At 39.8% G+C, this 27,685-nt stretch overlaps 1 protein-coding gene across 1 annotated transcript in view; it reads left to right on the top strand.

Moving 5' to 3' along the window:
- The window catches only part of THSD7B (thrombospondin type 1 domain containing 7B), a 297,680-nt gene that overhangs the window by 116,011 nt on the left and 153,984 nt on the right, over window positions 1-27,685 (top strand). Inside the window, exons 6-8 of the mRNA XM_005519602.2 lie at window positions 5,611-5,780; window positions 17,091-17,246; window positions 18,854-19,051. Coding sequence (XP_005519659.2) covers window positions 5,611-5,780; window positions 17,091-17,246; window positions 18,854-19,051 — 524 coding nt within the window. The remainder of the gene's footprint in view (window positions 1-5,610; window positions 5,781-17,090; window positions 17,247-18,853; window positions 19,052-27,685) is intronic.

The raw sequence follows: 27,685 nt of genomic DNA, 5'->3' as shown, positions 1-27,685 counted from the left end.
TCTTGGATTTTACTCAGCTTCCCTCTGTGTGCTTCTTGAAATGGGAAAATTTGTAGTCCCTGAGAGCTTGCTTGGTTTGTGGCATGAAGGAGAGGATCTCACCTTTCTGGTCTGCAAGCCCATGCCATTATGCTTGGCCAGGCTAAGCCTAGGCCAGGCTAAGCTCCTGAGAGGAACTTGATAGTGTGCTTTGCAAAGAAAATAAAATATTGCTTGATTCTTCGTGTGACATGTTCTCAGATTGACTGTAAAATGCTTTGGGATTGATAGAATTTTATATGCATGCAGAAAAATCTTCCTCTCTGTAAATGAGTGTGTTTAACAGGAATGCTCAAGTCATGAGTTTCTGGGGCTTTTGCCAGATACTGCCAAAACCTTCTATAAAGCCTTTGCAAGATACATTTCTTAGGAAGGCATCGCCTGTAAAAGTGTCTCTGTATCACTGGGCTCATTCAAAATCAAATGCTGATCATTTTTATGCACCCTGCCAGCAGAAGAGAGGAAGTATAAAAAAAGTATTCTGTTTCTTGATTACATCCTACGGAAAGGCTCTTACAGAGTGATTTTTGCTCCTGCCCAAGTGCACATCAATTTCAAAGACAATAGATTAACACATTGTCTTGCTGATTTTGTACAGGAGCGTGGGTGCAGGTGACACCTGATTGGGGAGACTGGCTGGAAGTTAATCAGGGAGTGAACAGACGTGGCTCTGTCCCTGGTTTCTCACTTCCCCTTTTTGACATTGCACTGTATTGAAGGGCAAACGGTTCTGTAGAGCCAGGAGAGCCCAAAAGGTGAGAACCTGCAAACCACTGATAATTTTTGTAGGTGCCTCTCTGTCTGTAGAAGAAAATCTGTTGTTCTTTCAGTGTATTTCTGCTGTGCCCAGGTTTTCATGAGGCTGTGAACTCTTGAAACCTTCCTCATCCCATTTTGCCTCCCTACCTTGAGGCAGTGCCTCCGGGGCAATGTCTGCATGAGTGAGGATGAACTCTGATGTGCTAGCTCAGAAAAATAACATTAAACTTACAGGTTAATAGAGCCACTTAGCTGAAAATACTAAAAAGTACAACTCTGGTATTTAGTTAATTGTTATTTCTAGGGATGTAATATCTCAAAATGCAGGTGGTAGGCTGTGACCTTCTCACACTGTGCAGAAGAATTTTACAGCAGTGCCTGGTTACTAGACTTTGATTGATTCACTCAGTATAAAGAAACAAGCCAGAATGAAAATCCATAATATTGCGGTACGTGCTGTGTGTCTACTGGATGTAAGGCTGCGGGGACCAGGATTTTGTATTAATGAACAGAAATAAAATATGTATGTTATTTAGGTTTCAGCAGCTGGTAAAGGTTGCTATTGGTTGATGTTTCAGTTTGCAAGCTGGTGATTTGGTGTTGGTCTTTGGGAATTGGTGACTGAACTACTGGAGTAGCTTTCCAGACATAGAGAGATGTAGTGTTAATTAATGAAATAATACAGGAAACCTTAGATATTCCTATTCTCCTGATTTGACCACATTCTATTTGTAGGGTAATATCTAGAAAGATTATACCTTTCCCCCCCCACTTATATATATGCCACTTTATCTGTGGTTTGCTGAGGCTTACCAAACAGTGATCTTTTCTTTCTTCCTCTTAAAAGGAGATGATGAATTTAAGGAGCTTCACTAGCAGAAGTAAAAGCTTACAACAGCCTTCATTTATCTGGTCTCAACACAAACCACTCCTTTTTTTCTGTTTGCCTAATCAGATTAGATTTTAAATCCTTTAAGGTGAGACTCCTGTTTACTTTCCCAGTTCCTAGAAATCTCTTTTTTTTAGGTAGATTTGGAAACAAGAAGTCAAGTCTTTCCTTCAACTTTATTTTAGGGCAAGAATTTTCCAAAGCATGCTTCAGCCACAGCAAAGAAAATGGGCTAGGACACAGACCAGAACAAGTTGCTGAGCAGAAGGAATGGCATTAGGAAAAAAATAATATTGTATTTAGAAGACTATTAGGAAGAAATTGTTCATTGCGAGGGTGGTAAGTTGCTGGCATAGCTTGCCCAACAAAGTTGTGGCTTCTCCAGCCCTGGAAGTGTCCAAGGCCAGGCTGGATGGGGCTTGGAGCAACTTGGGATGGTGGAAGGTGTCTGTGCCCTTGGAAGGGGGTTGGAATGAGATTATCTTCAAGGTCTCTTCCAGCCCAAATCAATCTGGGATTTTGTGATTTTCTAGAGGCTGTTTTTTAATGCAGAGGCAGAGAGCACCTCATGACTGAATGAAGGTACATAGTGTGGGCTTCATCCACTGACATAAAAAAGCAGCAGCTAAAGAGGTAGCACTTGCAGAGTTGTACTCCACAGAGAGAGGTGGGTGAAATTATATTCCAGTCTCCTAAAAGGATTCAGAGATGACAAAAATACTTTAAGCTTCAGAACTGCTCAGTTAAATTATAAACTCTATGCCCGTGGCAAAGCTCCAAGTTAAAAGTCCCATCACAGGTAGGTGACATAGGTGTAAATTCGCTGTTAAATGGGAAGGGCTTTTAATTTTATGGCTGAAGTTTACAATAACATCTATAATCAATAGTCTAAATGCAAGAAGATAAAACATTTTAACTGCATGTAAGACTCCAGAGCTTTGTGCTTTGTTTTACCTTTGGTTATTTGTTCTGAAAGGAATAAGTGCTTAAAAAGCTTAAACACATAGGAGGTGATTCTACTTTCTTTTATTATGATATAAATTTGGGATAGTTCAATTAAAGTGAATGGGTATATACAGGTTTAAAACTTGTGTAAACACTAAGAGAATAAGTCCTATAGACTAAAGAGACCATAAGGTTACCATAAATTGGAAAGATATTGAGCCCGTTTGTTTCATAACTGTCACTGAGTCATCAGTTTTAAACCAATGTATTGTATCTTTTTTATCCTTGATGTGTCGCTTTCATGTTCGCTGGGAATAGATAGATTTTCCAGAATTATGATTATGTCTTCATATCATTCATTTTGGTTGTGGTTGCTATGTTACGAGACAGGGATACAGCAAAAACTCCCTTTGCTTTGTTGGAAATTCAAAGCTTTTCAGAAGTTAGATGATGGAAAATGGACATGTTTTAAGACTTGATTTTTTTAAGAAGGCTTATGGCTGAGATACTGGTCTGATGGTATTACGTTGTAAATGAGGTTTATTATGCCCAAATTAAAGATAAGGCATTAAGTAGTAAAGACTGGAGAGGAAGTGCAGTGAGCTGTGCTAGAAGGCTCAGCAGTTGTACTTGGGGAGTGGTAGCAACGCTACCCTTCAGCCCTTTGACCTCCTGGTGGGCTTGTTAATGGTGATGAAAATGTGTCCCTTTTAATGCCTGGAGGTCAGGATTTGTTCTTGGAGCGCTGGGCAGCTGAGGACACGTGCAGGTAAGAGCAGACAGGGCTGAGGCTTGGGGCTGGTGCCAGCGGCACTGGCAGAGCACCAAGAGCTGTCCTTGCTCACTGCTCACACACAAGTTACTCTGGGAGAATATATAAAGGGAATTTTTTTTTTTTATAGATTCAGGAGCTGATGAAGTTTAATTATCTCTCTGAGCTCAGATTTAGTTATTTTGCATAATTTTAATCACCGATGGCCTAATTTTCATAGGTGTTAACTCCCGCAGCTCACACTGAATAGAAGAAGCAGATGCTCACACCTCTGGAAATGAGTCTTTAGGATCCAGAGTTCACAGCTGACTTCCTAAGCCAGATATTGATAATGAGTTTTACCTCTGTCAATTTTTGCTTTAAGAAATACTTCCTTAAAACAAACTATTTTCATGGCTGCAGAAAGATGCGTGTGTTCTGTATTTAAGATTTTATTTTCAAAAGTAGACCTGGAAAGAACAGAGTACTGAAGGGATGTGGAGGAAGAATCTTCTTTACCCAGTGTTTGATGAAGAGCACTTTTCATTGTCTTTATGGTTGCATTTAACACTGCAGGCCCAAGAAATGGGATTAGGAATTCCCAGAAGGAGCTAACGGGAAGAAGAATTCATGGTTGTGCTTTATATGTTGTGGGAGTTAGGTATTTGATACTTATCATGTGAAAAGTGTGTTCTTTATTATTTTCTTTAGGGGTAATGAACCCTGTGAGTGTATCCAGATGTGCAAAAGATGCTGTGAGTTATTTAAGAGAGCATGACAGCTCATCTGAACAGTACCTGTAAATGCAAGTAATTGGCAGTATTCACAAATATTTTCTGTGAATACATTACAATATTTGGAAATGCTTTGGGGCTAATCAGAAAAAAAAACATTCCCAAAAAAAAATCATTCACAAAATAAATTAGGAGAACATTGATGTATGCTCATATTAGTGTGTTAATTTTTCATATAGTTCTAAAATGCAGGTTTGCTTGCCATAGCTGTAGTCAGGAGCAGGTACTGCGGAGAACACACAGAATTATGATGTGGAAAGCTTTTTCTGCAGAGGCACCCCACTGTGTTTGAGTTTACAGTGATCAGTCAGCAGTTAAGGAACATATGTAGTTTTAACAACTGTGGATCTACTCTGAAAAGAGAGAGCATTCGTCTTGAGACTAAAGGAAGGAAACTATTTTATGTAGTTTACATTACACAAAACCCAAAGATTCTGTGGTAAAAGTAAACTAGGAAATTTAGAGGAGTGGAGGCATAAAGCAGCACAAGTGTGAACAGATTGGTTATAAAAACAATATTGCCTAGGATTTGCGTTCGGGAAGCTCGGGAAGACTTTGGGCTCTTATTTACTCCCCTCATACTGTGACCTGTGAATCAAAGCGAACTCTGCCTGTGGAAACAGTTGTGTTAGAAATATGCTCTACATTTTCAGTCGTGATGGGGAGATAAATCCTGCTTTCCACGGATACACTGCACTGTTTTCCCTGTGGTTTTAATAAGTTCTTCCTGGCATTTAAGCTGGTACACACCAACAACTGTTGTCTGTACAGCATTCACCTGCCTGTGCCCCAAAACGTTATAATTCCTTGAAAGCCTTTAATGCTCTTTAGGTGTGAATGGAATATAGAATGAAAGTATTTTTTGTCTAGAGCTTGCTGTGTATCACAACTTGTGGAAAATGGAATTAACTGAGATGCTTTAGCCAATCCCCTGAAGGAACTGGCAGTACCTTAGGCATTTAGAAAGGTGCCCCCTGTGGAAAAGCTGCAAGTGCTTGGAGCTCTGTCGACGTCTGTAGGATTTCAGCTGCTAAGGGCATTTCAGAGAGAGGTGTTCAGCTCTTGGCAGAGAAGGGTGGTTTAGTGCTTTGAGAGACATGTTTGAAAACTACTGTTCACACTTAATCAAACCTCTTAATCTTCACTCATTTTTTACACTGTGCTCAAAGGTGCTGTCAGGATGATTTAGTGTTTCAGGCGGCTTTGGAGATTGGTGCTCTGTCAAAAGTTTTACACAAGTGCTCCAGACAAATAACACATACTTAACCTATGTAAATTTAATGCTCAGAATGTTTCCAAACATTCCCTGTTTTGGATAGGAAAGTACTGCTATAAAGATTAAACCAATTGTATTTTGTCATCTAATAAAGTACTTCTCCCTTACCTGTAGTCTTTCAAAAACTCATTTTACTCTTCTCTTTCTGTTCCCAAAGGTTTGCCTGGAGGACTTCTGAATGGAAAGCTTGCCAAGTGTCTCTGCTCCTTGACCAGCAGGACCCTCACCACCAGAAGCAGGCAGGGCTCTGTGGAGGTGGGATCCAAACCCGAGTGGTCTACTGTGCCCAGATCGTCGTGGAACTGGGGACACACCGGCTGAAGGAGGGTGCGTGTGCAGGGGCACTCTGAAATGCTGGTCTGAGTAGATTTGAGTAGCAGAAACAGGAAGAAAGAAGTAGATAATGTGGAGTCACTGGTAGCCTTTGGCTTGCTGATGCTCTCCTTGTATCCATGCTCACACAGGGAGGTACTGCTCGGCACCAGAGGAAGCCCTGAGGAACTGCCAGGAGCCACAACCTCCTGGGATGAATTACTGCCAGTTCTGTTGTTCACTTGCATTGGGAGAGTTGCAAAGGATGAAGGAACTAATTTATGCTTGGAGTTGACTTTTCTTCCTCTGTCGTATATCAGGAAACCCAGCCCCTTGGTAGCTGAATGCACTTATCTGTAGTGTAGTCTTAGTTTAGAATATAAAACAGGTTGTCACACACCATTCCAGATACGGCTTTAGCCTGTGCTTCAGATTGATACACAATCTTTCTTGTGATTTGAAGGGGAAAGCAAAAATAATATTGTCACAGCTTTTGAGCAGACAGATGGGTTTTGGACTCTGGAAGTGAGTTATATTTCCTTTAGAAGAATAATAAGTAGTTACAGATTCACAGTGAATAATTCATCATAGGCTGTTTTATTTACTCAATGTGGTGCTCTTGCAGAATGTGTTTTTGAGCAGAGATGTAAGATAATAGCAACATAATATTATGTCTTAGATTTATTTACTTACAGAGGAGAATCAGGTGTTTCCCAGATGCCCAGTGTGTGTCCCAGCATCCCTCACAGACTCTGAGGTTACAGTAAACCAGACCTGTTTCAGTCTATTCAGTCCATGCACAGTGGCTGATTCACCTCTCCCAGACATCTGGCACTACTTTGCTCTCACAACACAATCCCTCTCTCTTGTTCCACACAAGTGTGTGATGCAGGGAACTTTCAGAGTCAGAAAAATGCTGTTGATGAAAGCTGTGTGGCATTTATTGACTTGGTTCATCCTTCTGAGCACTCCTATGTTCCTTGCAGCCACTGTGAGGCAGGCTGGTGAGCAGGGAGCTTGAACTGACTTCATTCACACTTTATTCTTTGTCAGAATTGTGAACTTCTCAGGAAGACTAGAGGAGTGCCTCTGAATTCCTTAAACGTTTACATATCTCATGGCCAGTGGTGCTACATATCCAGTGCATGACTCACCTGCAGCTTTTTCCCTTGCTCAAAGTTCAGTTCAGCTTAAAAGTTGCAAGCCCTTGCCTCAACTAAAAAAAAAACAAAAACAAACCCTGGGATACTTCTTCCTTTTATTTACATTTCTAATCTTTAAAAATAAAAAAATCATATAGGCAGCAGAAAAAACCGAGATGTGCAGAGCAATTGTACAAGGTATAAACTGTTACTGTAATTTCAAAGCAGAAGTGCAGATGTACAGTAGTGAAATCCCATCTATTGTCAGCACAGTCACATGCAAGTGAAAACAGGGAAAGCCTTCCTTATTATCCCTCCTCATCCAGTATTATTCAGTGTGTCTCATTCACTAGCTGACTAATTTTTGTTCTTTGAATAAATAAGAAATTGCATATTTTTGGCTTTTTTTCTTCTGGCCATCAGAACTGGCAGAATACTTTTATTCATCACTAGGGCATCTCACCTTTTACTGTACCAATTTTTCAGTGATGAGGAGAAGATGAGGAATTTAATCCTCTATGTATAAGTGAATACAGTGTCTAACTGCTACCATCAAAAGCACAGTAATTTTTCTTTCTTCACCTCTTGAGTGTCCTTAAAGGGGTCGTTCAGGAACCAAGCAAGCGAGTCTAATGGGATATTACCATCCATCACTTTTGTTATTCTTCTGGTTACTTCCAAAGAGAATTTGGACCTGGGCCCAATGACATATGTGAAAGAAGATTTTGTCCCGTGGTCTCTCCAGCAGCATTCTGGGATAAAATATGTTGAATCCTAGTTGGAGACGGGTATCATCTGTGATGTGTTTATACATACTGCTCAAAGCTCTTTTATTCCCCAAGGATATCTCTCCCATTTTTTATTTGCTTAGTCTTCCCACCTATTTCTTCTTTTATTAAAATGTGTGTGTTTGGAAAGGGAGCACCTGTTTCCTTGAGTCCCTGTATATCAGTTGTTCAGAAGGTTAAGTCTACTCAATTCTTTCTGTATTTTGATTATAAGGTTCCAACTTGAAGATACTGAAAATGGAAAATTCTCACTCAGGTATTACTTTAAGAAATGCATTGATAAGATTTCATATATTTCTCTCCCAAGAGGTGACCTAACTAAGAAATCCCTGTCTTGATCCAAGTGAAGTTATATGTTTTTTAAGCCTTGAGGAGGAAGTTCATACTATTAATGTGAGTATTTGGAAGAAGATCTTGCAGTCTGAAGTCCTTGGTAATATTCCTGCATTCTGAGGCTGTTACAGCTAAATTTAACTGGTAAATGTGTAGTGATGTGTACTTCAGAGGTTTGTCTTCCTCTGTGTGTATGTAACCTAAGTGAAGAGACTATGCTGGTTTTAATGCTGACTGTTCTGTCCAAGGAGTCCACTTGTGAGGCTTTTTTAAATTTAGGCTGAACTTTAGCATGATTACCTTTTGACAGATCTTGCTGTTTTTAAGTATCTCACTGAATTTTAAGAATTTAACTTGTTTAAATTGATAAAGCTTAATTTTTGCAGAGAGGTTGTAATCTGGTAATTCCAGAGATGGAAGTAGCAAATCTGCATGTTTGAAATGATGTCTCTTTTAATGAGGGAGACACATTTTACACAGAAAGTAGCACAGAATATGCAAGTGAGCAACTTGTGGTACAGCCCTTTCTGCTCTGGATACTCCCTGGTTCCTGTGCCTGGACATCCTGTTTCTGGAACAAACTGTAGGAATGGTGACTATCCTTCTTTTGTCCCCCTTTTTCAAAGTAGATCTGGTCACTCATATGAAAACCCTTTTAAGCAAAGTAGAAATGCACCTCCTTAACTTATTTTCAAAGCTAGACACTGCTACCATAGAACACACATGCTTTTCTCTCTTCTGTAAGTGGGTTTACAAAAAAGAGATAAGATTTTTTGGGTTTCACAAAATTTTATCTGAAATGTATTTTCCCATAATAAATTTTAATTGATCACTAACTAGCAATCCCCGTGTACCAACAAAAAAGACATCTGGAAAAGGTAGGGAAGAATATTATGCAGCAATCTGTTTAGGAAACCTCTCCTTGTATACCAGTACAACTCTCCTCTCAATCACAATAAATTATTCCAGTGATATGGGAATGAAAATTCCTCTTAGAATCTGGGACTAGTGTCTGTATTTATGTTCAAACAGTTAATAAATGTATGTAGTTCCTAGATTTAATCTTCTAACTCAGGACTTTTTAACTTTCTTTTCTGAAGATCAGGGAGTATCCTTCTGTTTTCTAATTAATTTTGCTTTTAGGATTTATCTGGAAACTGTATCTCTTTATGAGTAGTCTGGGAGATGGCAGTCTTTATAAAATACTCCAGAAGTATTTCCTCTCTTCTCTGAACTAGTTACCTGCTGTCTCTAGTGACTGGGATTGCTGTTCTTTCCATATTTTCTGTGGTTTTCTAACTAGGGTTCTGTCTGCCCTGTCATTCTTTCATAATTACATATCTTGACATTTTTCCTTTTTTACTTGTTTGAATGAGATCCAATTTACCTCTTCCTTTCAGAATTTTCTTAAAGTGTTTTTGGAGCCTGTCTGCTTAAGTTTTAATTATAAGACTGAAAAGACCTTTGTGAAATAATGCTTTGCTTCCCTTAATCCTCTTTATTGTTTACTCAGCATAGTAAATGTGGCTCATAAAATGTATCTTATATTACCTGCTCACCAGAAATCATTGCAGGTTCCTATCTTCTTAATCTTTGTTATTTTACGTCTGAAAATCCACATAAAATTCTCATGCCTCTACAAGGTTCTAAAGTTTTGTTTACATTTTTTTCTTGTTAATGAGTTTCTCTATCATATTTGTCTCCATATATTCATTTTTATTTGAGCTTTAATTTCAGTAGCAGGTATGTGACACAGTTGTGCCTTCATTATTTTTGGATAGCTTTTAGTATTACCCTGCAAAACTATTTCTTACAGAAGTCTCTATTATTTTTATATTCTTCTTTCTTTTGAGAGAGAGATTCAATCCTCACCTGTTAGTAGACATAGTACCTTGCCTGACTTACTCCACTGCAGTTCCCCAGCCTATACTAATTTTTGCTTTATTTTTAGAATGCAATTCTACCTGGTTCATTTTATATCAGATTGTTTTTTTATAAACGTGTGTGTTGCCAGCTGTAACAGCAAAACCTCCTTTAGTCTGTTTACAACTGAGGACTTGGAAAATACTCAAGTACCTGTTCAGGTCTAATGGTTACTCTCTGATCCATCCCTGTGTGTATTCCCTTATGTAGTTTTGTCTTACAAGCGCCTTTACTGACAGAACCACAAAATGGTCTGAAGCTGAAACTGGTCCCCTGCACTTTCATCTAAGTCCTACTTCCATGAGTCTCAAAATGATTATTTTATGGGCTTTATATGTTCTTGTTTTCCTCAAAATATTGAGCATTCTCCCTACTGCTGATAGACAAAAATGTCTATTCCTTTCTTATCTGATGAGTGAATTTTTCAGACTCTTTTTGATTCCCACGTGGGAAATACTTTGGCATTGTGTTTTGTTTTTCAGATATTGGCGCCTCTTTGGACTTGCACAGAGATTAATTTGAGGAGTCCTTTCATTCGTATCTTATGTTATTCTCTATTTATTCTCATCCCTTTCTTTCTGCCCTATTGGTTTTTTTAGCTCCAAAATCAGTGCTCTGTATGCTCTGTTTCCTAATGAGGGTGCCACAATTTTTTTCCCTGCAAGTTCTTTGTTCTGCTCTGAAACATGACCTTCCACTGTGTGTCTCCTGGGGGATTAGTATTTCAAACTGGTGCATGTGGCATCTGTTCAATAAACTCTGGAAGTATTTTTGGGAAGAGGACGATACCAGTGGAAAGTCCAGTTTGAAAGTGCCACCATCCCCTTGGGTGCCCGGGGTCTTGTGAAGCACCAGGTCTAACTTTTCAGGAACTGGGAATTGGTTGTGCAGGTTGTTGTTGTTTATGGCTGTTGCCATCCTGCATATTTGTTGGGAAAGGACCTTGTTGATGGAGATAAGCTGCCCATAGGAGTTGATGCAGCTCATGCACTGTTGGAGTGAATAGGAACCTTGAGTGGAGTGTGACCCCTATATTAAATGGCACTTCTTTTTTTTTTACATTTATTTATTTTTTTGTAAATTTATGCTGGTGAAATTGCAGGAATGACAAGATTAATTTACTCTACAGAAATTAGAATTTTAGGACTTTGATGTTTAAATCCTGTTTTCCTTGTCTGGTTTATGAAATTGAATAGGTTAGAATATATTAGTAATGAGAAAACTTGACGAGGACTGTAGGAGGGAGACAAATGATGGTCAGCAGTGGTGTGAAAAATTCTTTGTTGAGTTGCTTCTGGTACAGCAACAGGAGCATCCAGCCTGGGGCTTAGCTGACCTGAATCACAGAAACCAGATTCTCAGGTGGAACCTCTCCCCCGCAAGGATCCCTCTCATCCCAAACTAGTTATTTATCACTGGGATGACTGTACTGGCTTGAAAAGATGAGAAATACACCTCTGAAGTGTGAAATATATTCAGGGAAGTCTGTATCAGATTTATATTGCTGGGATGCCAAGTTATTGATCTGTAAGCTCACCAAATGCTGAGCAGAATTTATGAGATACAACTCACATAATGGAAAAATAAATATGTAACAGCTGGCTTCTTCAGGGGAAACCCTGTAGAAGCAGGAAAGGAAATGATTTTATTCAGATTGTTGTAGTGCTTGACAGGGGTGTTTAAATGTGCATTTCAAAAATTTTGAGTTTGAATCCATTAAGGAAAAAAACATTTTCCCTAATGTCTTTCAGAGGTGTAATATTTTCAGTTCTTTCATACCTTAAAACTAATTAAACTAAAATGAAATGAGTAATGTTTAAAAAGACTTTGACAGGGAAATAAGTGAGTCTTTTAGGAGGTGCCTTATAAGTAATAGGCCTTTTTTTTGCCAACAAGCTATTTGTTATGATCGTGAATAGTTACTCCTTTATAAATGCTTTAATTTGTTTAGCTGGCTGTGGTATGCAGCAAATAATATGCTGCCCGGTTAGTTCACGTCAGATACTAGGTTTTAGTCCAGGCTTTTATCCTTAAAACATTTTAATTGCATCTTTATTTTTATAATTATTTCCTACCACTGAAACTGGATTAATTCCAGTCAAGACAGTGATGGTTTGTTCTGTGTAATTTTGTCCTGCTGCTGTTCTGAGGCCGGGGAGCTCCATTGTGTTCAGACAATAGCTTGGAGTGAGATGAAAAATTAAAAGGATTTGTGTGTACAAGGCTGTGCCACAAACTGGGACACTGGGGAGGGAGAGTGAAGCCAGAGGTGTCTGGAGCAGGAGGCACTGGAGATAAATGAAGTTTGTGTGCCAGTGCCAGCTCTGCGTGGAGCAGCCTGGCTGCTCCCAGGATCCGCGCTGGCTGTGGCACCAGCTTGGCTTTGGGCCACCTGTGCCACATCCCGGTGTCCCAGGCACATCCAGGCACATCCACAGAGGTGCTTTTCTCGTGCCAGTCACAGAAGAGGTTTCTCCTTCCTGTGGAATGAATGCTGAACTCAGCAGTGAGCAAAGCTCCCACTCTTACAAGGCTTTCGTGAAGTTTTCATGGATTTTCTTCCCTGTTTCGTAGGTTTTTCTTTCCTGTTTTCCTCATTTCTTCTCTCACCCTCTCTGGTGGTCTGCTCCAGTGATTTCCAGCTTTTTTTAGGTAACAGCCAAATGCTCAAATATCCCACAGAATCCTTTTTTCCTCCCCATCATTGGCTTTGCTGCCATCTCAGCATCTCTGTTGCCTCTGCTGTTTTTCCTGGGCACTCTTAATGAATTGTCACCTCTGATCTGCTCAGTCATGTGGCTGCTGGTGGGGAGCCTCGTGTTCACTCTGAATTTTTGCCAGATATGTAGACTCTGTTGTTAATATCTACAAATTCTGCTGTAGCAAAACAATGCAGTATCCCAGCTGAGATCACAGTCCTGTTGAGCGGCAGAGAGAAGACACAGGGATACTTTTTGTCTGTGTCACTGTAATAAAATTGTGAGGATTTTTATTGTTCTGAAATACATTAAGCCATTGTTGCTCTTGGCAATCTACTATTAACCCTCCTTCATGCTGTGATTAGCCTTCTATTCATACGTTGTTCCTTGTCTATTAAATAGATTTTAATTGAAAATAGGCCTCCAACTTTGTGCTTAGTGGCTTCAAAACTAATTGATTCTTCCTCAAAACATAAAGAAACCCTTTCTATCAGACATGGGGAGCATTAGGCCTTAATGGAGGGATGTAAGGGACTGGGGTTGGTGCCATTTCCAGGCTGGTCAGATTGCATTCACCACTTCTCCCTTGTGCAGTGTTTTGTTTTTGCTATAAAAATGTCTTTCAGGTTAGAGAAATTACTTATCCCTATTGTGTTTTACACATGAAGTTGTTTTTATAACATAACTTGCTCCTTTGTGGTTTTCTCAAGTAATTTCCCTTTGTATTGATCCAAGTGTCTTTGTTTTATAAGTCCCAGCAAAGGCAGTAAGAGCTTTCACAAGGGTATGCCATCCCTTTCTTGTACCTGCCTTGTATCCTGGCAATTTTAATTTGGATTAGTTTTGCCATGTGGTAAACATTTGGATTTATTTCCTTGAGAATTGAGTATTACCTAAAATATGTAAGAGGCAGACCTGAAAATCTTCGTGTATGTTCCAGATATATTAGTGATATTTGGAAAAGTCTCATTTTTGTTTTAGTATGAAAAATACTTGGGTTTTCATTGTAAAAGGGAAGTGTAGTTAAAGTCCAGGAAAAAAAGTGTTATTTACCTCCTGAGGAGTTGAAAAACCATATTTGACAGGACCCCCTGCAAACAAAATGCCATCCTAGCATTTCTGCCTCTGTCTGGTCAGCATTGCTTTTAACATAGCATGGGTATGTGTGCCTGCAAGTATCTGTCCACATGACTCTATTCAAAGATAATTTATTTATTGGCTTAAAATTACATTATGGAAATAATCATACCAGAGCTGATTTCCTCCTCCACTCTTCCTCCAAATCATTACCTCAGTAAAAATATATAGGGAAACAAGACACTTTAGAACCCAATTTATTATCTCCTGCTGGTAGCAATAACCTGAAAATAACAGCAAATAGTAAAATTCAAACTTGAGGCAAGACACTGGTGCTGGGAACAGCTGCAGTTGCATTTATAAAGGATAGATTCAATATAACAGCTATAGAAGTGTGCAGTGTTTGAGGCTCCCAGATTAGTACTTGATTGCTTTTTCAAGTTTATTCTATAGATTGGGAAGAACACAGGATTTTAAAAGGTATGAACAAGCATAAATAAGCTCCTACTTGAATCAGAGATGTTTCCTCCCCTCCCACTCTTTGCTTCCCTGGTTTCTGCCTTTCACCTTCCTCGAAAAAGGTGGCTAACGATGTTCTGAGGAAAATAATTTCACAAAGAGCACTTTTTCTGTATGAATGCAGGAAAATACCACTACAGAGTCAATTATTGAATGAAATCAGAAGGCTTGCCCATTCCTAAAGGCATTCCTGGCATCTGTGTTCATTTATCATAGGCATAATGTCAGGTTTTTTCCCTGAATAGGACATCCCCAGCCAGGCTACGTGTGCCATTTGGAGGCTGCAGTGTGTGAGAATTTTGGCATTTAAAAGGTTCACAGAAAAAGTGCCCCTTATCATTCCTTTCTAATTTAAAAAAAAAAAAAAAAAAAAAGAAAAATTTGTTAGAGTATAAAAGAATGGCAGTAGAAAAATAACATCAAGCTTTAAGATAAACCAGATGGAAATCAGAGTTTTTAATCAAATGGCTGAAGGAATGAAATTCTTTTTTAAAGAGTACCCTGCTTGTCCATCCTGTCACTGTGGGTGGAAACTCTCTCTATACCTGCCAGGTGTTGGAAAAGGCTGGCATGGTGTATATATTTATTATTACAGCTTGTGGTTTTTGTTCTGGAGTTTTTGTTTTGTTATTCCTGGAGACTGGCTGGAGGATTGAAGTCAGTGGAGAGTGAGGAGTATAAGCTGGCACAGACTTGGAATGTATTTGGATATTTGATCAGAATGGTATTTTCTGATTTACCTTTTATAGGATGCAAAGAACTGCTTAAGGAAGTGAGTAAATAAGCAGCCTTATTCCAGTGCCAAATGGGAAGTAGATTCTGGGAATAGAACTCCCAGTGCTAGAATTAAATAGGACATCATCCCAAGGGAGGAGGAGGAGAAGGAGAAGGAGGGTGGCTGTCAGGGAGAGGAAGGCAGGGATTTCCACCAGAATGGGAAGAAGTCATCCATGAATATGGGTTGGGTGGTATCCCCTCTAACTTTTTGTAATAAATTATTCTTGATTTTTTTAATCCAAAATCAATTTAAAATAGTGTTGGGTACACTGTTTGGTTTCAGAAGAAGGAGAACCATCCAGCTGTATCTAGGCTTCCACATTTAAATAGTTAAATTCAGTATAGAAACAACCTAAAAATCAGTGAGGAGGGAAGAGAGCAAAGCAGGACTGGACTTTATTCCTTGGGTTGACCATTTGTACTCAGTTTTATTTCCTTTTATTTCTCCAAGACAACTCTCAGAAAACTGATAGTTTTGCAAAGCTTGATGCTGAGAGGCAGATTAAGTCATGCATGAGGCTTCTTGGTAAAATAAATACTCTTATCCTTAAAACTCTAATTTTTATCTCATTCTGTCACTTCATTTGCAAGGTATCTAGAAAAGGTCTCTTTATGTGAGCATTCAGATGAATTGGATTTGCAGCACCTCGTTCTAATCTTTAAATGAACATGTCAAAGGCCTTACAGGGTCTCAGAAAACATTCAGAAAATTGTCTTTTTTACTAATGTATTATCTTTCAGCCTAGAATTAAATCACACTGTTGTTTAAGCCTGTTATTCTGATGAGTTGGAATCATAAGCACTGATATTGGTCTGAATATCACTTCAGACTGATGGTCTAAACTCACCTTCAGGATGTGCAAATCAGAATTTGAGGTTTTGAGCGCTGAAGTCTTGTGTTTGGAAAAAAAGTTGTGTTTTTCTTCAAATGATTAATTTTAAAGAAAATGGTGTAATATCAGAAAAAGGAAAGATGACTCATATATTGGGCATGTTTGTACAAATTCTTTTAAAATCAATTCCATGCATGGAAGCAAAGAAAAACAGACATGAAAAATAAAAACGAGGATAAAACAAACTCAGTATCTATAAAAATTAATGAAGTCTTGGTAATGCCATGGCAGAGTAAACTCAAACAAGCCTTTGCCTTTTGAAAGACTGCTTTGATATTGATTTATCTAAAGAGGCAGCCAAATTCAGCCCATAATGTAATTAAAATGCAATATCATATAATGACTCAGAGGACAGATTTAAGAGTCTTTGTTTCCCTTTCTTTTCCTTCCTCCCTCTGCCCCAAATAAAAAGGTGAGAGAAGTTAATTGAATCTAGAAATCTCTTATGATAAATGGAAATACAAAGAGAGTCAACTTTCCAAATCCATTGTCAGTATCAACTAAACTGGTACTTGGCAGGGTTTGGGATTAGCTCATTTCTGGGATAAGGATTGGAGATCCGTGGGTTCAGGCAGCTCAGGTAAATGTCTCTCTTCCTAGGCAAGGAAGATGCTTCATGCTTTTGTTGGTGTAGAGGAATCTGAGAGCTCTGCTCAGTTTTACTGGAAGTAGATGAAGAAAATTCCTAGGTCTGGACACTGCATCCATAATCCAGAGATGGAAGTGCCCCAAAGGGCATGGGGATGGGGAGAGTCTCCTGTGCTTGGGTTTTACTGCCTCTGCCTGGCTCCCAGTCGCAGTGAGAGCTTTTTGGATTCCCTTCGGTATCTTTCTCTTCACTCCTGTCTAAAGGGGTCTTCTTGGTCATAAATGTGGGGATTAGATCCCAGTTTGTTACTCCAGCACTGCTGAAAATCAGCATTCAATCTAGTTTTGAAGCACCTGATTACCACTAAGAATAGTCTAATAGTCTCAACTAGCTTGCTGAATATTGGTGATTCAGATAAAACTTTTAAGTGCCTTTCTCAACACAGGATTAACTTTTTGCCCTGGGAGATAAGACCCTGAAAAATCACTGGATTTTGGTGCATTCTGGAAAATTAAGGCCAGGCCAGCTGGACAGAGTTACAGCCTTGATTTTCTTTTTTTTTTTTTTTTTTAATTTTCCTTTTAGTTGCCAGACCAGTGGATGGGAAGCTTTGCCAGGGTCCTGCTCCTGCCACCTCCCAGGTGTGTCACCTGCCATGCCCGGCCGAGTGTGCGGTGTCCTCGTGGTCACCGTGGGGTCCCTGCCTGCCCGAGAGCTGCCAGCACCGCCACGGAGGGAGAGGTGAGCAGGGAATGGAATATTGCAAAAAGACTGCAAAAACAGGGAGGTCAAATTAGACATTGGGAGCCTAATGTGTTTTCCAAAAAAAAAAATTAACACAGGGTGAGAGCTCTTGGATGTGTGTAGTGGAATCTGACCTTTAAAAGCTTTTTGCCGCAGTTCATGTGAGAAGAAAAAGTAAGATTTTTCCAAGCTGATTCAGGTCCTTTTATCCTGCAGTGAATTTGTGCAGGATGATCTCTTGGGCTGGCAGCTGCCAGGCTGCCCATCTCCCATCGCCTTCTGAGTCCTGCTGCATGCCTGGATTCCAGGGCAGCGTGTCAGGACAGAGGTGCAGCCCACAGCCCTGAAATCTGGACTCAGGCAGACCCAAGAGAATGTTCTCATTGATGTGGGTTTAGTTTAAGTTCCTGGAAGAAGGATGTGCAAATGTAATTCAACCTCCCTTGGATTTTGACTGCTGTGCCTGGATGTTGCTGTGACACAATGAGATTCCTCTCAGAGCCTTTCCTAAGGCTCTAAGTTGCAAAGATGGCTCTTGGAGTGCATGCCAGGGAATGGATATTATTGTTTGGAAATTATGCTCTTCTGAAAACTGCTCAAGTTTGTGAAATGATTTCACACTGATCAAATGATTTCAACTGGTCAAAAATTTTTGAACAAAAAGAGAAATAATAAAAAATAGTAATATTTGCAAAAGCATTTCATGTTTTAATTGTTTTGAATAATTTCTTTTTGTTCATTTGAGAACTGTGGAAGTTTGATCTGTAATATTCTCTGGGATATTTTATTTGTCATTTTCTTTTCTGTTTCATGACCAAATAATTTCCATGTGGCCTCTGCTAATGCTGTATATTTGCCCCCACTCCAAGACTGTCAGAGGAAAAACCTCCGTGAATTTTTTTTCCACCTCTTTTTTAAAATTCTGTGTCATTTTCATAACAGAACTTGCTGAAGCATACTTATGTATTAGTTCTGCATTGTATATAGCAACATGACTTTGGTTTTGTTCAGAGGAGGTAGATTATGTAATCAGTTCTATGATTATTTTTGTAACCTTTTTCTTCCACTTTACATTTGAATCTTCCAGTTTAATAGGATGTCATTTCAAAGAGGTCTGATATGCATTATGTATCAGAAAACCTTACACCTTCATAAAACAGAATACTAATTTCTTAGTAAACTGCTCTGCTGTGTCTCTAAACAAATCCTTTCGTTAGTGGATTCCCAGGCAGAACATAGATGTCATTTATATCTTCAGTTCCTTATCTGTTCCTCTCTTCTTATCTTAATGCTGTTATAACATTAATATATGCATCACCAGTAAATTTCTATATTCTGACGTGTGTATTTCTATCCAATGTTGATAACAGGGAAAAAGAAATGTGAAAAATGTGGGTTGCTGGAATTCTTTGCTCACTGTTAGATTTTGCATGCCTGGGCACCTGCAGCCAAGTGCCGTCCCAATCAGTGCAGTCTGTAAATATTGTTCTCTTGTTTGCCTTTAAATCCCCCAGCTCCAGATGCCCCATATTGTCCTCTGGCTACCGGATTTTTGTATGAATATTTTTTCTGTTGTCCAGTTAATTCAGCTCTGCTTTTTCCAGGCTTTAGGATGAGACAGAGGCAAGTGATCGTGGATCCAGTGGGCACCCTGGCAGGCTGTCCTCATTTGGTGGAGTCTGTTCCTTGTGAAGACGCGCGGTGCCACGAGTGGGAGGTGTCAGAGGGTGCCTGTGTGACCGACCAGGGGCAGTGTGGGCCTGGGCAGCGTGTCCTGAAGGCTGTCTGCAAGAGCAGGAGAGGTGAGCTGGGCTGTGCTCTTTGTGCCTCCTAAAATGGCATTTTGTTGCAGAGCAATTGTGATTATATACAATGGCTCCTTACTGAGTTTTTTTATGAAACTTTCAGATTTTTGAGTTGACTGTGTTGGTCTTGAAAGCCTGGGGCTGATAGAACCCAGGATTTTGCCTGGAGCCTTTTGTTCCATTTTATCCGAAAGGGGATGGCTCACCAGTGCAGGTTGTGTGTTGTCATTGCTGGCCTTATTACCACAAAAATGGGATATTTGTACTAAATCAGGGCTCTCACTGAGGTCAGCAGCTCTGTGGGCATTTGGAATATCAATCCAGCTCCCAGAACTACTTCCATCTTCAGTTTTTAGCCTGTGGTCTGAATAATTCTCTCACTGGGATAACACTGTTACAGTCACGAGCAGGGATGCTCGGTTGTGCTGCCAAAATTAATACAAGACTGAGATGTAAATGAAATGATTGTACTGAGTAATCCTTCCCTTGGCAGCAGTTTGAGACCTGGAGATCGTTCAGTGTACAAGTTGCTAATAATGAATAAGTACATTTTTATGTGACGTTTACAAACAGCCAGCAAGATGTTATTTCTTGTGTATGGTTTGAACCTCAGCCAAAAGTTTCATTTCTTGATAAGGTCACTGTTGTCAGATCTTTAGATTCAATTACATGGAGCACAATTTTGCAGTCCTTAGTCACAGTGAGACTGTGCTATCATCTCAAAAGTGGCAAAATTGTGCAACTTTAGAGCCTGATACTGTATGGGAAATGGAGAATTCCTCTTTTACCTGGTGGTGAGACCAATCACAGGAAACAATTTCAGGGTGGTAACAAGCGGTTAATTGCTAAGTGATTAATAAATATAGTCGGTTGTTTATGAGGCACTAAAACCTCTAGAAAGAAATAAATAATGGCTGCTTTGCCTGGAGAGCATGCATTCTCCCGGAATATATTTAAATCTGTGTGGTTTTCTTGTTTATTTGTGAGAATGGGGGAAAAATGAAATCTTCAACTGTTACAAAATGATACAGCCAGAATGTCCAGGAGAGCAAAGGGCTCACTTAGAATTTTGCCTGAGTGGTCACTGCTGATGTGTGATGATTACTGTAGGTCCAGGCCAGCAGGATGTGTGCAGATGGAGGCTGGCATTGCTGAGGAGCACCATGTATTTCACACTGTTAAAGCTGTGCCAGCATCCATCTCTGTGCACCAACTGGTGCTGGGGACAGAAAGTGTGCTCCGTGGCAGCTGCTCATTGATCTCTGATCAAACTGTTCTCTGTGGCAATCATCCTTCAGAAGCCAGGCCTTTGAAGTGTCTCTTCTTCACCCAATTGTTCAACAAGGTGTTGGAAGTCTCACAATACCCTTTTCATTTCAATTATTCTGTGCATGTTCTAGTTACAAAAAAAACCCCAAAACGTTAGGATACTCTTTCCACCCTGGCAGCCTGAGGCAAGCATTGCCACTAGATGTGATCATTGTCCACTTAAAACTGAGAAGGTTCCACCAGGAAATATCCAGTTACCAGGCAGGTTAGAATCACTGAGTAGCTTAATGCTACTCGGAAGACTTTCTGACGTCTTGATTGAGTATGAGAGGTCTGGAAGAGTCCCTAAAGTTGAAATTGGAAAAGGAGTCAAATTGTTTCTCCTTCTCTCAATATACTAATATAGTTGCTTTGTTCGTAACCTTATTTATTTCCTTCTGGAATGTTCTCTTACCTGGATCTCCTTTGCGAAAAGTAGTCTGCTTTTTTTTGGGTAAAAATTGGAGTAAGTGTCAGCTTTGCTTAATGTGTTTTACCTGGAATAGCTGGTTAGTTGGCAGTAGAAGGTCAGAAGGGAGTTATGTTCAATGGAGATGTGTCATTTACAGGTGAAATAGCATAAGGCCTGTGTCCATGCTTAGCATTGTACACATGTTCAGTATTCTGTGCAAGCAGTGGCCCTGCTGAAAGCTGGATTGTGTGCTGCTATTTTCATTTACTTAAGTGTCTTTTGTAGAATTCTGCTCTAAAATCCAGTGATTTATCTAGTCGTTCTGTCATCCATGCTTGGCATTATTGCTCAGTATTCCTACTGAATGCCTGAAGGCACAAAAAAAATAATTTTTTTGGGCCCTGTTAAATTCCAAAATCCAGTATCATCATCTTAACAGTTAATTTGGGCTGGAGTGTGTTGATTAGGGTACTTTGGGTTGTCTCTGTACCCCTGCTGGCAAGACGCCTTCATTTTCGTGTAAATGCCAGACTTTGTGACATGATGCTCACTTCTCTTCAGGAGCAGCTTCTGTGCTGTTGGTGTGAGCTGTGCTGCAGAAGAATTTGCCATCAGCTTCATGTCCTTTGCTGCCTTCTGCATCCTCAGTGCTGAAGCGGTGTCCTTTGCTGCCTGTGCTTGGCTGCATGGCACCGGGCTCTTCATGGCTCAGACACAGGAGCCTTTTCCACGTGGAGTCTGTCTGTTCACTTGCCAAAAAGGAGCTTTTGGTCACCACATTTTCTTTCTCCCATGTACTGTCCATGGTGCCAGCCCATGCCATGAGAGAGGTGAGCAGGAGGCAGGGGTTAAAGAACCTCTTTCTTCAGCTGAAGCTTCATCTTTGAATCGCTTTGTCCATTCTTTCCATGTTAAAGAGCCATCCTTTCTGGTGAGATTGTTACACTGGCCCTGATAACAAACTGCTGCTGGCCAGAGCTGGAGCTTGGGATCTGGGAGTGAGTCACAGATGGGTCAAGCTCTGATTTGTGGGGTTTCTCTGAAGGCTGCCCTGCCAAAACAGCATCTGTGTGTAAGGGCTTGCATGAACTTCAATGATGTAACACTTGTGCTCAACCTACAGGTACAGAATTTGTTTCTTAAATAGGTCAATCTGTAATAATTAAGTGGTTCCACAGAGCACATACTATGGACAGCAGGGTTTTATGTAGTATCTGGAGTTTGTAATTTGTGATTTGCAGCACTTTAGCACAGATGAGGAGTAATGAGAAGACAATAGTAATCTCATTACTTTGTCATTATTAGGTGTCTGCTCCCACCTAGGAGTGTCTCTAATCTCTGTTAATAAGTTACTGAACATGTGCAAGATACTCTGTGTCTGGTCCATATCCCTTGAGTGCTTCTCTTCTGTATCAACAAAAGGCAGTAGTGTAATAAGCCAAATTAAATTAAATAATGTGTAGAGACACAATGTGAAATGATGCATGGAATAAAGAAAGAGTTCTTTTGTATGCTTCTTCTAAATAAAATTTTTCAGGATGGTGTTTTTTTATTTAGCTGGTGAAGGTCAATGGATATGTTTGAGAAAGTCTGTGAAGCCAAAAGAACAGTATAGGAAAATTGATGATTGTACTAAAAAATGGATTGTGTAAGTGTGTCATTGGCTACACTGATCTATAATTCAGTTAAAAGAATTCATTTGAAAGCTCTTTTTTTATGTTTTTGGACACCTCAGGAATTATTTGTGATTTTTCTCAGAGTGGTAGTTTTTGGTTGTTCAGCAAGGGATTGAATAATTGCTGTTTGTAGTGTATTCTTGGGCAGATAGCTGCAAGTGTCTGACATTTGATTTTGGGCAGCCTTGATTAGCACCAACAAACATTATTGTGCATTGACTAGATGAAAAGAACTCCCTGTAAACTTTCCAATTCATAAAACATGAACATGGTCATAACTTTATAATTTTCAAATGCAGTTGTTCAGTAGCCAAAGTGTACTGTGTTTCATTTTTTGAAGAGAATGACCAAAATCATCTTTCGTGTTCTTGGCTTCTTTTGTCTTTTTAAGTGATACAAGCACTTTGAGTGTGGTGAGTCAGGGGACATTCAGACAGCAGGGCTTGGCTCAGTCCAGACAGGAGTACTTGTCCTTCAGAGGTAATTTCACAGTTGTTTGATTTAGGTGCTACAAAATATATAAACATGTTGGGTTCAGTCTGATGAAGGAATTTGGGCCCCTATTTTATTTTAATTTTCCCATATCTATTTTAGGCTGCACTGATAATAGAAAATGAGATTGAAACAAGACAGATGTTGAGCCAGACCTTGTTTAGGAATGCCCGTTGTGCAGCTTGTGCAGAGTAGTCATTATGGTAAGGAGTACAACCTGAGAACATACGTAAAAGCAACTATAACAATAAACTCATGAAATAACAAGTATGACTCATAAAAGTAACAATTCATTTTCCAAGCATTTTATAAATGTTTCTGACAATGCCATAAGCGAATTTTTGCCTATTAGCAGTGCTCTTGAGTAGATCGTAAAATGTTATTATTCAGAATCATACCCACAAGTCATCAATCTATTTTGCTGCAATTCCCGTGTTATCATTTATTAATTTGCTTATGCTTGTACAGATTCCTGCAGAAGAACTATTAGTAGCAGAGGATTTCTCTGTGACAGCGAACAGAAGGGTGTCTAAGTAATCAAATATATGAAATAAGTCATACCCAAAGGCTTAATTGTTTTAATCAGAAAATTACTATATCAACAACAGGGATTAATGCAAAGGTCATGTGATTTTGCTGGATTCAGCGGCTCTTCTACTCCCTGTTAACGAATCTAAGCACAGCTCAAAAGCTGCTGAGTATGTGCTGAGTATTTGCCTCCCTGTACTGTTAGCTTGGGTGTCCACGTTTTCCCTGGTTTGTGGCACTTAAAATTCATAGAATCAGAGAATGGTTTGAGTTGGAAGGGTCTTTAAGGATCATCTCATTCCAATCCCTTCTGCCAAGGGTAGAGGGTACTCAGGTACAAAGGTACTCAGAGCCCCATCCAACCTAGCAATCCAAATTTGTTATAAGAGGTGTCTTCAATATAAGGGCAGTATTTACAGTGCTGAGTAACCTCTCTGTTCCTTCTGCATGCGCAGTTGAGGCAGTGCCAGGCAGAGGCAGGTGCTGAGCCAGAGGAGCAGAGTCCAGAGGGGCCCAGGATGCTGCTGACTCTGTCCCGCTGTAGCGCCCTAAGGACTGGTCCTGGCACCTGCCACAGAAATCCATCCTCAGCACCTTCTGCCTCACCTGGAGCTCTGAGGCACCCTGGCGGTGTCTGTGCATCCTTCCCAGCCTCAGCTGATAAATGAATCACACCTGGCAGGTCTCAGGACTCAGGACTGGTGGGGGGTGAACCTCCCTGCAATGGACCATCTGCCAGTGGGGAAGGAGTAAACCACTTAGGGTGTTTTATTCTTATAAATCTTATAGCCTAGGAATAAGCTATAATCTTACAAATTATATATATAAATTATATAATATTATAAAATATGATCTATATTATAAAAATAATATATATATTTATTTATAATCTTATAAATTCTTATAGCTTAGTAATAAAACAGTCCTGCCAGAGAGGTTCTGGCAGTACTGCTGGGAGGAACTTCAGCACAGCAGTTTTGTTTTATTTTCCTGTGCCATATCTTTGGTTCTAGGCAGTTGGAATCTAGAACCTGGCACTTGCCAAGAAGATAAGAGGATTTTTGTTTTTCAGTGTTAATAAGTTCACTGAAAAAGTATGTTTGGGTTTAAATACATCTCTTTCCAAGTTTCTGTTCCATCTGGCAGTTTTATTTGTAAAACTGGGGAATAGTATTTCATAGAGAATATGTTTTCTTTCAGCGTTTTTTAGATTAAATGATTAATGTTTTGGGTTTTTTTTTTTTTTGGTAAATGAACTAGTCTTAAAATTAAAAATTCAAAGTATTTTTAAGAGGTTGTTAGCAAAAGCAAAATATTCCTTTCAGATTAAACAACATTTTGTGTTACCTTGAAATGACTTTTTTCCTAATTCCTCCCCCAGTCTCTCTTCAATTCTACTTTAAACATAATTTTTTTCTTCCTCTTCCCTTTCCTATTTTTTCCTCCTTAATTTTTTTTTGCTTCAGTGCTCAAACAGAAATCCGTTATTCACACAACTCAATTTCCAGAGCAGACACTGAAATCCTGTTTGAATTGAAGCGAGGAGTAAAGGGAAATAAGGTAATCAAAGCAGTGTTAGTTTAAGATCCAATATTGCATTCTGCCAGGGGTTGACAGGAAAGCTCTGCACTTGGAGAAGCTGAGGACTCTTTTGGGGTAGGATATCAACAGTGGTGTGCTCAGCTTGCCCGTCTGTGCTTCCAGGTCATTCCCAGTGTGTCCTGTGGTCCCAAGATCATCTGTGGTCCCTGTTCTGCACTGTGCAGGGCATCCCGAGGGGCAGGGGCATCCCGAGGGGCAGGGGCATCCCGAGGGGCAGGGGCATCCCGAGGGGCTGGAGCATCCTGAGGGGCTGGAGTATCCCAAGGGGCTGGAGCATCCCCACCGAATCCTGCTGGAGGAAGGGGCTGCAAGGGCACAGGACAGCTACTTCTCTTCCTCCTTCAGGGCATGAGGGAAGCAGCCGCCTGACCAGTCCTGTTTTAACACGAGTCATAGAATCACTTAGGTAGGAAAAGATCTCTTAACGTCCAGTCTCAGCAAAGCCAAGTTCTTCTCTGGGTAGAGTTCATGATTTTTCATTTTGCAGTGGATCAATGATATAAAATTAATTTGCAGATTCTGTTTCATTTCTCAGAGAAAAGATATTTACCATATTCAATTTACAGAAAATAAGTTTGAAGTAAGTTCTTTCCTCTCAGTTCCTGAGTGTATCTCACCATATCCCATCACTGAAGCTGCTGATCCCAAACCAGTGTGTTTTCCTTAAAAACGTTTATTAAAAACGCAGATTCAAAAAGGCAACATGCAAAGCTTTCTAGCAATTAGGTAAGATCCGTATTTCTCATTTAGCAGCCATGGAGGAAGAAGGATGTTGCAGTGTATATATGAAGGATGTAGCAGGGCTGAGTATTACAAGCGTTTGAGGAATCCTGAAGCATGATAAGTGAGTTGTTCAGTAGATTTGGGACCTGTGTTGTTGTACTCATAAAGATTGATGTTCTTTTCTAGCAGGCTGGCTGTTAACGAGCCAGGTGGAGTGGTTTTAGTTACCTCCATCATGCCTTACCACCCAGCAGCTGGTACCATGCCAAATATTTGATGTCTCCTGCTGGAAACATTTAAAAAATCAAAATGCAGATTGCACTATGCTCTAGGACTGGTGCACAAGCAATGTGAGGACAGACACTGCCATGTTTAGGAGAATTTACTGTCTTTGAATCCTCTGCTGAAATTGATGTCTGCAAAAGAAGCAGATCAGCTTCAGGTTAATTTTAAGGTAAGCTGCTGGAAAGTTAGAGCTTTCTCTGCTTAGTCACACTTTAACAGTTTTACTTTATTCAAGATTATTGCAAACATGTGGCCCACCAGCCAAGGAAGACAGAAATGGAAAAAAGTGTCAATGATTCTTGTAGTAGCTATGTGTGTGTAAATAACTGTCTTGCAGTCAGGAATATTTCTGTAAAGTACAGGTTGAAATATCAGTACTGGACAGGTGGAAGGTTGTAGGCTGGAATTTTAAGGTTAAACTCAAGCCTACTCTGATTTACTTTCTTTATCTTTGAATGTTGTATGTTTTCCAGCTAAGCTGTGGCTATGCTTTTTCAAATGCTGGTGGTGTGTCTTGTGTCAGTCGCCCAGAAGGCAGCTGCAGTTGGTATCCAGTGGTGATTTTAGCTCCCAATATTCAGCTGATGGAGATGCAGTGGAGTTTATCAGTAATAAAGCCAGCTTGCATCCATCCTGTGCTGTCAGTATAAGGTAGTACAGCCACCTGTGAACTTATTTTTTTTCTGTGTCAGCCAAGTGTGAGCTTGTGGTCAGTGCAGAATGCCCTCAAATGAATTGGTATGCAAAACCACGATTCCTTTCCTGAGTATCTAGTGCTCCCTTTTGATACCCTCTGTCTCCAAAAGATGTTTTACAAGACTTCAGAGCACTGCTAAAATGGTGAGGGCAAAGGCTGCTTCTTCCCTATGGCCATTTCAGCAGAGAGGGGATGGATTTTCAAATACCCAGCTCCCACTTGCACTGTGAGAGGGAGCAACAGGTGCTGATGTTTGTGAAAAATTAACCTGAGCTTCAAACACTTGTAGGTTAGGAACAAAGGCTCCAGGTAGCCCTTTCAGAAATGGGAGCTAGAACATTAAGAAAAATACAAGCATCAGTTAATATGGCAAGATCTGTATTTCCCTTTGTGTTTTAAATGTTAAGGAATAAGTTTGACCTGCGTTGATCTGAGCTTGTGGTAAAGGTTACCTAAAGAGCAGGGGGGTGTGTGTGACCTGTGGGTCTGTTACTTTGGTGCAAGTGCTCTGAAGAAGCTTCATGTAAGGATTAGCATTTATAGATCAGGCTAGTGCATATATATAGTTTTAAACTTTTTTTTGTAAGCTGCTTTTAATGTCTAGGAAGCCTTTATTGAGTTTGATGCTTTATAACCTTTTGATTATGAGGCTGAAATAAGTATCTTTTTTTTTTTTTTTAATTTTGTAATTGCTGAAGCACAGAAGTACAGCTAATTTTTTAAGTCTGGAAAATAAATAGTATAATAGTTCTATTTGGTTTTATCCCTATTGTAGACAAAAAACCCAAGTTGTTTCAGTACAGAAGTAGAAAAATACCTCTAAGTACCAACAGGAATTCCTGTTTTCTCAGTGAAATGAAGCATAAAATACCTGCTTGGCTGTTTCCTTTAAACTAAACAGAACTTCA

This window comes from Pseudopodoces humilis, chromosome 8 (assembly GCF_049639895.1).
Source record: "Pseudopodoces humilis isolate 2021_Gansu_Grassland_sample_001 chromosome 8, ASM4963989v1, whole genome shotgun sequence".
Taxonomy (NCBI): domain Eukaryota; kingdom Metazoa; phylum Chordata; class Aves; order Passeriformes; family Paridae; genus Pseudopodoces; species Pseudopodoces humilis.
This window is presented reverse-complemented; position numbering and strand designations above follow the sequence as displayed.